The sequence below is a fragment of the Mangifera indica genome, chromosome 5, assembly GCF_011075055.1.
Source record: "Mangifera indica cultivar Alphonso chromosome 5, CATAS_Mindica_2.1, whole genome shotgun sequence".
NCBI classification, from domain to species: Eukaryota; Viridiplantae; Streptophyta; class Magnoliopsida; order Sapindales; family Anacardiaceae; genus Mangifera; species Mangifera indica.
Window position 1 is genome coordinate 14284555 of NC_058141.1, and position 10866 is coordinate 14295420.

Consider the following 10866-nt stretch of genomic DNA (forward strand, 5'->3'; position numbering starts at 1 on the left):
TAAATTTAATTAAAAAATACTAAGGTCTTATTTTATTTAAATATCTATGATATAATTACTCTAAAATATTATTTATATTATTTATTATATTAATTAAAAATTAAAATATTTTTATTTTAAAAAAAATAAATAATAATATAATTATAAAAAAAAATTAAGATTACCTTTAAACTTTAAGAATGAGATTGTAATAAAATTATTATTTATATTTCTTAGCTTATAAACATTACCAAAAATATTTTATTGTTTTATAAATCACACAAAATAAATTATTATAATATTCCTTTAATACCCAACCAAACACCCAGCGCCAACATCAATCATAGGTGCTATCCAAGTACTTTACAGGACGGTTCCTTCACAGTAAGTAATCTCACAGCATACAAGCTAAAATGATTTTTTGTTGCAATGGAAACCAAGAAAGGCAAAATTAAATGATGGTGATTCAGACAAAATGGATGCAATGATCCAGTGAAAAACATTGAAAAATGAACGGAAAGAAAAGGTCAAACTGGTAAATTCAAACGTCTGATTAGACAACAAAGAGAGGCATAATTTGGGGCATAAACTTATTTGGAAGATACATGGATTCAGTATTATCCTCTTTCTCATATCTCAGTTTAATGCTGTATGACTAACTTACAAGCACAATCCAATACTGTAATATGAAAAATTGTATATCTGGTTGTCTCACACATGACTTATTTCTGAAGTTCAAACTAAAATTTCTTCAACAACTGTTGTGCAAACGGTGATCAAGAAAAGAACCATCATCAAAGTTGAGAGAGTAACTGTGGATATCATAGCTATACTGCACATTCATCCTCTGCCATCCCAATGCTTGCTTCCAGAGAGACTTAAGTTTCCAGAACAACTGCATCACCACATAAGATGTACTGCAACCACCGCCACTCGGGTCTTTTCTTTCCAGACTCACAAGTGTGACAGCGGAACCGGTGCTTCCCATTTTCTTGCCCACTTCAAGAACTGGATCCCCTTCAACCTTTGTATACAAATTCAGGGAAGATGGCTTACAAGACCAAAAGCAAAAAGGAAACCAGGAGAAAATATAGTTACAAAGAAAATAATAAGACCAATCTTTCAAAGCATCAATGCCCATTATCATGTGTCATTGTCCATAACATTATGTATTTAAATTACTTTATTATCACTGGCCCATTCAACTTTTTCAACTAGGCCATCTGTCTCAACTCACTGTTCATATTAGGCTACTGATGTTATGTCACTACTGATCAGACCACAGTTTTGATATTAGCTAGTCCACCAAAGAGTTGCCAAGTGCTTTAGCCTTTGAGACTTTGCTTAAGTTTTACTCTAGAGTTGAACTTTCCCAGGAAGCATCTAAGGGAAAAAGGTTGCATGAGAGTGGACTGCCCAAGAAAAGTTCTCACCGTCCATTACTAAATGAGTGATAATGACATGATTAAACACATTCTTCCATTTGCAAAATTCATAGCTTTCTCAGTTAAAGTTTGATCACATTTTATCCAGAAAAGGCCCCCACAAGATGTGAAAAAGACATTGTGGGGCAGATAAATTGATATTTTTAGAATAAGGTTCAAACACTCTTCATTCAAGCAAAGAATGATCGACAATGATATATATGCATCAGATAAAGTTTTCTATCCATGTTTGTTCTATTCTACAGGAGATAACTTGTGAGCTCATATTTTCTGCAGTGTAACAGTACAGATATTTTATAATGTACCAAGTGTACACGTGTGAACACATGAATGTATCAGTCAGGGTGTAATTAATAAACTATACTCCTTTAATTCATTATCTTGTGTCTAGATAGATATAAGCTTTTACTACTGCAGTATTATACCAGAATACACATGATCAAAAGCAGTATCAGAGCAGAACACACATGCTCTATATTTTTGTGAGGACCGAAATTGAAACCCAAAGCAATCTTGAGCCCTACAACATGCTCACAATCAAAACATCAGAAAGCACCAAAACAGGTACTTATCTAAAAGAACTATCTTCTGTGAAGATTGGCAATAAAGAAAAGGAATTATATAAATGTGGAAAAGAGATTCTTACTCAAGAACAGAGGTAATGCTCAAGTTCACTGTCAAGCACTACTAGCACCAGACATTAGATGAGACCCACAAATATGAAATATGTAAAGCAACCAGATCCTTTCAGCAAGTTCACCTGAGAATAATTAGATGTTGATTTCTTGTAAGATTTTAGTAGAAATCTATATAATGATCTTTGTAATATAAACATAAGTGTAGTTTCATGTCATTTGGGCAAGGAGGACAAAATTTAATAAAATTTGCAAAAGATATTACCAAGCAGTAAATAAAGAAAAGAAATTTTCATAAGTTTCTGTTGTCGGGTATAACCATGCATGCAGAGCTTGTTTGTATCAAGGAGTTTGATTAAGCAGGTTGAACCTCTCAGGTAACAAACAGGCCAATGCCAATTTCTAATGTTCTTTTAGAAATTTCATTGTCAGAAAAAATATGATCTCGTAAATCTAAGAGGATTCTATGTATGCCAGACTTCATTTAAAAAGCCCTCAGTAGCATGACCATTTTCTATTAGTTCTCCATACCAGGCTCAAGTTACCAGAGCAGAGTATGCTTCTAATCTGTTATCTGCATAACAATTCAGGTTATGGTAGCTTAATTTGATCGTAGATTCTTTTGCCGAGATGAAAAATGCAAGAGACGTGTAACAAAGGAAATTATTATTTAAGTACTTTGATGCTCTGTTTTCAGTTCTATGCAAGAATATATCAATATCCTCCCCCTGCCTTAAAAAAAATGCTCATTTAAATACAGATCCCCTTTCCATCTAAACTTAATGCCATTAATTTTAACAATAAATCACCATTAATATAATCAACATATAATACATAAAAATGACTAAGCATCTGAATAGCTGCAGGGAAAAGAGACAGGAGAATTGAGATACTAACAATCCTTGTGTTCCTTCCCATCTTTAAGACATGTGCAGAATCTGCTAAGAAAATAGTTGTCAACTATTGATGGTAAGAAATATGTACCCAGAAAAAATTAAGATAATTTTTTTATCCTTATTACTATGAAACAGAAGGGGAGTGATAGTACAAACCTCATTGTTAAAGTATCTCCCTTGTAATGTGTCTCTATCTCACTCAAATAAAGTCCAAATAAAGGTGACCTGCAATACCAATTCAAAATCTTCAGTTGTCAAACACGCAGTGATAATGAGTTCTCCATCTCTCTATTCTTCAAGATCTTCCTTTTTTTTATTTTCTTTTTGTGTTAAGTTGAGTGTCTTTTGAATAAGTGGGGGATAGCAAAGTCTCATAATGTAGGTACTCATTTCTTTCCTACATGAAGTATGTGAAGTCCATAGCATATGTACAGAAACAATGAAGAATCATAACAGTACCACAATGGAATGGCAACTGATACAAGGACAGGCGGTAGTTTCCAGAGGTGATGAAGTTGACCACTTAATAATTTAATCAGATACTCCAGAATGCAAGTATCCTACATTAAACCAGCAAAAAGATCATAGAAAGTAATAAAAAAATTATAGGCACACACAAGCAGCAAAGAATTTAGAGCTAAAAGCTGGCTTAGTAGTTTCACTCACAAATAAATAAAAAATACATAACTAAAACAACAACTACAGCTCAATCCAATTAAAATTTGACCCAAAGTATAATTCATTTTCCCAAGGTTTATATAGTGATTGTATACTGAACAACTTCACTAACATGTGCTTTGTAAAATATTCTTTGGCACAAAAGAACTGCAGACATAATCTACCTAAATAGATATCCTTTGGACCTTGGATAAAGTGGAAATGGGGAGTGGTTTTGAGTAGATCCTAGGTTCTATATTTGATTAGACAAAGAAATATAAATATTTAGATGACATCAGGTTATGTATTAAATATTGAATCAAGCAAATTTTCATGATAGATGATTTTTGGTATACTTGTCCATTGATAAAGGGTAGATGAGGTACTAAACAGCTTTGAATTCATCATAAAAATAAAAGACCTTAAAGTTCATCATTTCCTCTTTAGAATGTAAATGTCGTATTCCCTTGCATAATTCATGATACTGCTTTGAGATAGGTAGGGAATCATAAGAAACTGACATGAAATATTCAATCAAACAACTCCATTTGCTTCCAATGCATCCAAGTAAGAGAAGCTCCTAAGAAAAAAAAGACAAATAATTTTTATTAAGAAGAAGAAGATTATCTAACAGAAATCAGCATGGAAATTGGACAAATTGAAGAGCATGACCTATAAAAAGCCACTATATGAACAAACTCAAGGTTAATTTAGCAATATGCCAACATAAACTGTATGGACCCGAGCAGAATCTTAAAAGACCAAATAATATAACTAACTGAAAGCAAAAAAATATGATATTTCCTTACGAAACCAATATGTGATTCAACCTAGCAAACAAAAAAAAAATCAGCATTGATTTAGTCAATACACACAAAATCAATCATAATGAATCTTTTACAGGTGGGCACATGTCTACAACTTGTATCAGTACAAATTACAGTAGCAAATACATCTGTACAGTTTACTGGATGAAATCAAGGCTTTAGAATTTGCTAGAACTATAAAATTTATATCATCTCGTTATATTTCAAAATTTCAAACAACTTACAATGATTTCACTGAAATCATCATCAGAGCCTTCTGCTGATATATGCAGCTGTTCAAATACTTGTACCCACTGGCTCTTGGGTGCAGAAAATATCATGCTTGCACCAGAGGCCAATCTAACGGTTCTCATATCAAGGAAATACAAGAAATTTCTTGATTTCCAGCAGTTCCATGTGACAAAATCAACCAAGTCATATTCACCCCTGGGAAGAAACTAAAAAACCTTTAGTTCAGACCAAAACAAAAGGATAAAGAAAAGTTAAGCAGAAAAGGTATAGAAAACAAATAGAGATGTTCAGCATTGACTAAAGGATCATTCTAATTGGTTATTTAATCAACCCAGCAAGGCCCACAAACAACTGCTAGTGGTAAAACATTGATATTTCAATTCCACCACTTAGGCAACTCTACCACATACCCCATCAATGCCAGAGCTCTAACTTGGTTCAAATTTTCTTCACTGAAGCTATTATAAGGCCTGGTGCAACTACTGTGTTTCACAGCAGTGGAGAGGACATCTAAGCCTGCCTTAACTGTTGATATGCATGACAATGCTGACTGCCTCTTGGACAAGCCTTGAACAGCAAACGAAGTGAAATCACCAGCCGTACATTTATCAATCTTCTTAAGTGGAGAAACATCTGAAGATGACTTATATGAGTCCTTCACAAAACCCCTTGGTTCCAGAACCAAGTCAAGTGATGAATCAAGAAGCATCAACTTTTTGAGATACATATTAAAGCAATCATCCACCATCTTGGAAAGCTCATCAAGATCCATCTCCACTGTTGCTCTCAGGAAAGCGCTGAGATGTGCATCCCTCAAAGGTAAAGCATGTATGAAATATTCAGAAACAAAAGCTCTGGCTCTACTGAGAGTAGAACATGATAGATGGGAAAGACCCTGATCACCACAAATACATAAAGAGCTATCACATCAAACTTACAGCATACTACTTAATATCTAATTGATTTCAAATCTAAATGCAGTGTAACAGTATAGGTATCGAAAGGCCAAATATAATCCAAAACCTGAGGGAAGGAAGGATTGGCTGTCATTTCATTTACAGTTGCATCAAGTTCCTTAAATGAGTCCAGGTAAACATCTTTAGAGCTCAAGTGCCTAATAACCTACAAATCATCACCAGATGAAATTTAATTTTAATAACCCAGCAAAGAAAAATGGAATTCATATACAAACATATTAGCAAAACTCAGTCTGAGAATGAACCTAAATCAAAATTCAAAACCATAACAGAAAAGTGGGGATATTATTTAAGGGAAAGAAGCGAGTCAATAAACCCCACTTATGGCAGAGGTATAGCACGTAACAAACACAATGTCCCCAATAACATTTAGCAAGTGAAGGCCAGGACTTCATTAATGATCACAGAAATTTCACTGACACCTGTTGTATTTTTAGTAGGCATTTCTAAATATACACAGAAATAATGATTTTTCAAATATTTCCAATACTAACTACAAAGTAAAGAATGCATGGAGGACGAATAATGCCTTTAAAACAAGAAACTGGGTCAAAAAAAAAAATGATAGGATCGTTTATTTAAAGAATTATAGATATGCTTTTCACTCATTGCTAACAAAATGCACCAAAATTGAGTAAGTACAGTGTTATAATAAAGACAGTCGATGAAAGAAAAGCGATAGAAAATGATAGAAGGTACTCACATTCTCAAAAAAGAGAGCCCATTGAAAAGCTTTCTTAATATTGTGGGCATCCCAGTGGGCAGGAAAGCCAGAAGACTGATACCCAGATGCCAGAATGAGTATATCTACAAACCCTTTTATCAATTTCATCATTTCATCTAAAGAAATTTCTGGGTAATTCCAACCCATAATCTTCTGTGCTTTGAAATGAAACCCAATTCGGTCGCTAGCGATCCAACTCAGTGGGTATTGAGTATCGCGTAAATAAGGGTAGACTTTTCCGTCATCGAAAGGGATAGGCGCTGCCGTTTTCCTGCCTCATACGTTGATGTTATGTGTTATACTAATACTTGCTGCTGCTGCGGCGCGGTTTAAATTCGAATTAATAAGGGAAATTATAATTAAAGGCCAAAATTAAGGGGTCTAAGTGAAATTGTCTAAAACAATCAGGGTAAAACAAAAAAATTCAACTTTTGTGAAATGACCAAACTGCCCCTATATATAAACAGGGAAAATTTTCATATTTCCCACGGTAAACTTCCACGGTTCACTGTACAAATCCAAAGAAAAATTACGCTCTTTCCATTGTCCCACGGTCATCGCACGATCAAACAGATTTCTGGCGATTTTCATGCTTTTCGACAACCGAAAATGGTAAAGAAGGTTAGTATATCTTCCGTAATCTTGTTTGGATCAAGTTATTGTTCATATTATTGAGATTTGAGTGAGATTTTACGGTTTAAAACTTTAGGGTTTCGATTTTGAACAATGTTTAAAATATTTTGATTCTTGGTTGTTTTCATTAAATTTGTTGAGGGGTTTTGTGTTATAGCCTATGTAGATTTGATTTATATTGAAATTGGAGGCTGAAATGACGAATTTTTGGCCGAAAAATACATCCGAAGTAATCAGCAGTGGGAACAGTGTATCCCACGATCATGACGAATACTCCCATGGTCAGGAGACATTGACCGTAGGTTAGGGGGTTAAGTAGTTTTTTTAAAACATTAGGGAGCTGGCCGTCATAGATTAGTCCACGACGAACGTTTCTAAAAGTTGTCATGTGATAGTGGACTGCTGCCGTGAATACCATGGGTTGGGGGGGAAATTTACTTTTTTGAAACTGTAGGGGCACTAATAAATTCAAAAATTACTAAAGGGGTAAGAGATAAATATTGGACATGTTTGCAATAGAAATTTTCTCACGGGGTAAATTGACATTTTTCACATATAGGGTTTCTCAACGTATAGTTTTTGAATTTTATATCTGTTTTTTTTTTTTGTTTTAGGGTTTTCAATATGTAATTTTCGAAGTTGAGATTTAGTTTTTTTATTTTTGTGCCTTTTTAACACATTTTACTATATAATGACGTAATTTCACTCAACATTTCGATTTTCTTGTTTATAAGATATATCAACTCGTATTTTTGAATTTCAGTTTCGTTTTTCTGAATTTCGTTGAATTTCAGTGTGCTGATTTATAATGCTCTTACAATATTTACTATCAAAATGCCCCCCATATTTTATAACATTTCATTTGACCTCTCATAATTATCTTTTTCTTTATTTAACACCCTTGTATGTTGTCTTGTATCAAAATATACCTATCTATTCTTAAGATGTTATTTAAATCCTTTATATATTGTATAATATCAAAATACTCTCCATATTTATCTAACCTTGCATTTAACCCCTATATTATTATCTAATATTTAAGTACCCCTTTATATGATATATAAAGTAGATTTAACAAATAAAATTAAGTTTTTAGATTAAGATTCGTATAAATACATTTTTTCTCACAAATAATCTTTTTTTGAATCGAATTCAGAAATACGAACTTCTTCCGTCCCAACGAACCTGTACTAATTGATATTGAATAAAAATGAGAGTGAGAGTGAGTATAATAAGAGTGAGTGAGGGGAGTTTATATAGATTTAGAAAAGGGTAATTTTGGTATTTTAAAAAAAGTTTAGGGCATTTTGTTAGGAATAGGAAATTTGGGCATTTTTGCTTAAGAATAGTGAATTTGGACATTTTTGCTTAATTGAGGGGTATTTTCGCTATTTATTAGAATTTTCCAATTAATAATATTCTAAAAAATAATAGAAAACAGTTTGAGGAAAAGCGAAGGTAATTTTCAGACAGGAGAGTTTTTATAAGATAATCCAAATTTAATACATACACTAGAAGAGCTATTCGGAATGAACTTTTATATTTTTTGGCAATTTTTAAGAGCTGTTCAATTTGCTGAAAAAATTCACAACCAGCTACATCATCAAACATTGTCAACATTGGCATTTAACAAATCAATCTTGAGTACTAATATTTCAAATCTTATACATAGTTTCCTTTTCCATTATTTTCGTTTGTCTGCATTCCCCAGTTCAAATCGTTTCTATTACTGAGAGATTGACCTGACCATTGACAAACGCTATTCTTCCTAAGAAAATCACAAAATGACCTCTACCATTAAGGAGGTTTCCAAAAAAGAATCAACAGAGTGCTTGCACTTGCAGAGTTCCTTATAAAGATGTTTGTGGGCAATTTCCATCTTGTTTTACTATGAATTCAATTAATTTAACATACAAACCAGGTAAAAGTTTGTTTCTTTTTTTCCCAAATTTGCAAGGTCAATTGGGATCGCAGAGACAAATTTGAATTCATTTTGATATCAAGCGTAATGCAGCTGCAAAAGTTACAGCAAAAGCTATCATCATGTTTGCCATAGCCAGTAGCGACCATAAAAATTCTTCTCCTGCATATCAATAGGGAAGTGGAAGATAAAATTAGCCCTAATGCATGTTATATGGCGAACACCATTATTAACTTGTCATGAAGAATACTGGGATGCATCCATTTGGTTTTTTGGGAATTTTCTTGGAAAGTTGAAGCGATCTATCAGATTAATACTTTCAAAATTCCATGAATTTTCATCCAAAGTTAATCTCATTAGCATTTTTCCACAAATTTTCAAAAAGATATTTTCTCACCATTCAATTCATTTAATCAAATCTGGTTGAAAATAAATGGCCCCAAAAATATATTAAATAAAACAATAAGACTATTCATCCACACTTTAACTTTACCATTTGGGTTTGTGTTTTCATATGAATAAATAATTTTGAATTAAAAATCATATAATAACATATTAACACATTATCTATGTACTCGAATTGTATACAAGTAATATTGTTGAACCCTTGCAAAAGACAATAACAAGAATTGCTGACTCCTACAGGGGTATCATTTCATGGTTTTGGAGTTACTCATATTTGAATTTCGGAAAAATCAACTCAAGATTGGGGTTGAGTATTGTTTTTAACTTGAGAGTTTGGCAATCACAGTGAACAAAATTGATCAGATCATACTCACAACACCACATTCTATAACAAGAAATACATAAAACAAAATTAAAAATCAGAATTAATACTTTCAAAACAAAAATAAAAAAAAATAACTCAAATCTCATCAGGCAAAATTACCAACCTAAAAAAATTTCAATCTCAGACAATAGCATTGGCAGCGCTTGCAATTCTTGGCCACAAATCGGCACACTCCTTTCCAATTGGTCCAGTTATAGCAGATCCTATTATCAAACAAATCATGTGTCACTTAAATGTTAATCAAATTACATTAATCAAAGTAATCATTCATATTACCTTTCATTTCCCCCTTCGGATTCACAATCACACCCGCATTATCTGCAAATAGAAACCTAAATCAACAATCTAAGCGCATAACTCATATGATCTAAAATTAAATATTCCATGGAGTTCAGTTGAACCTTCGAAGTACATGTAGACGCCGTCCTTTCGGCGCCAGGGCTTGCGCTGGCGGACGATGACAGCTGGCATGACTTTCTTCCTGAGATCGGGCTTTCCTTTTTTGACGGTGGCCATAACCATGTCCCCCACGCATGCAGACGGCAGTCTGTTGAGGCGGCCTTTGATTCCTTTGACTGATATTATGTAGAGATTCTTAGCTCCCGTGTTGTCGGCGCAGTTCACAGTTGCTGCCACTGGGAGACCCAGCGACATCCTGAACTTGTTCCCTGCCGACCCTCCCCTTCCTATCACAAAATAAATTAGATTACAACAACTACCTAAAGAATTTAGTAGCAACAAAATTAAATTAGATTAAATGAAAACTGAACCTCGCTTCGACATGGTCGATCGGCTCTATGTCTGTCAGCGATTTCTCAACTGAGATGGAAACAAATGGTTTATATAGGTGTAGGGTTTTTTAGAGAGTTTCTGAGTGCTTGGATGCAAGGACGAGAACAAACTTGATAAATTAATTTAACCACACGACACCGTATACCCTCAACCATATTTAAATGTTCTCCACGCGCCGTTTCAGCTCAGTAGGAGACGCAAATAGAGACGGTAATGCGTGACATTTTAAGGCTCTTTCATTGTTTGTCTCAGACTTGTGTTTCGATAGTCATTCTAGTGTTATGTTTGTATTGTACTCTGCTTGCTTTTCAACTGGTCGCAGTCAGGGCGGAGGCAGAAATTTTTCTCCCGGGGTGTGG

At 33.7% G+C, this 10866-nt stretch overlaps 2 protein-coding genes across 7 annotated transcripts; both read right to left on the reverse strand.

Annotated features, from left to right (window-relative positions):
* Nucleotides 1-495: 495 nt before the first annotated feature.
* On the reverse strand, nucleotides 496-6668 carry LOC123216938. 4 transcript variants are annotated; one of them, XM_044637622.1, is made up of 10 exons: nucleotides 6351-6668; nucleotides 5694-5792; nucleotides 5081-5565; nucleotides 4664-4865; nucleotides 4034-4192; nucleotides 3415-3515; nucleotides 3112-3180; nucleotides 2957-2997; nucleotides 2071-2184; nucleotides 496-1003 (listed from the first exon to the last, which is right to left on the reverse strand). In XM_044637622.1, exons 1-9 carry the CDS (start codon nucleotides 6516-6518, stop codon nucleotides 2102-2104), a joined length of 1407 nt encoding a protein of 468 aa, XP_044493557.1. In that variant the 5' UTR covers nucleotides 6519-6668; the 3' UTR covers nucleotides 496-1003; nucleotides 2071-2101. The 4 variants fall into 4 exon arrangements, with proteins under 4 accessions (XP_044493557.1, XP_044493555.1, XP_044493556.1 ...); XM_044637620.1 differs by having other exon boundaries at nucleotides 2957-3000; XM_044637621.1 differs by having other exon boundaries at nucleotides 496-1944; nucleotides 2957-3000.
* A 1955-nt stretch (nucleotides 6669-8623) lies between these two features.
* Nucleotides 8624-10776, reverse strand: LOC123216939 (60S ribosomal protein L23). 3 transcript variants are annotated; one of them, XM_044637626.1, is made up of 5 exons: nucleotides 10486-10776; nucleotides 10117-10401; nucleotides 9992-10033; nucleotides 9819-9918; nucleotides 8624-9087 (listed from the first exon to the last, which is right to left on the reverse strand). In XM_044637626.1, exons 1-4 carry the CDS (start codon nucleotides 10496-10498, stop codon nucleotides 9836-9838), a joined length of 423 nt encoding a protein of 140 aa, XP_044493561.1. In that variant the 5' UTR covers nucleotides 10499-10776; the 3' UTR covers nucleotides 8624-9087; nucleotides 9819-9835. The 3 variants fall into 3 exon arrangements, with proteins under 3 accessions (XP_044493561.1, XP_044493560.1, XP_044493559.1); XM_044637625.1 differs by lacking the exon at nucleotides 8624-9087 and adding an exon at nucleotides 9610-9715; XM_044637624.1 differs by lacking the exon at nucleotides 8624-9087 and having other exon boundaries at nucleotides 9610-9918.
* Between the last annotated feature and the right edge of the window lie 90 nt (nucleotides 10777-10866).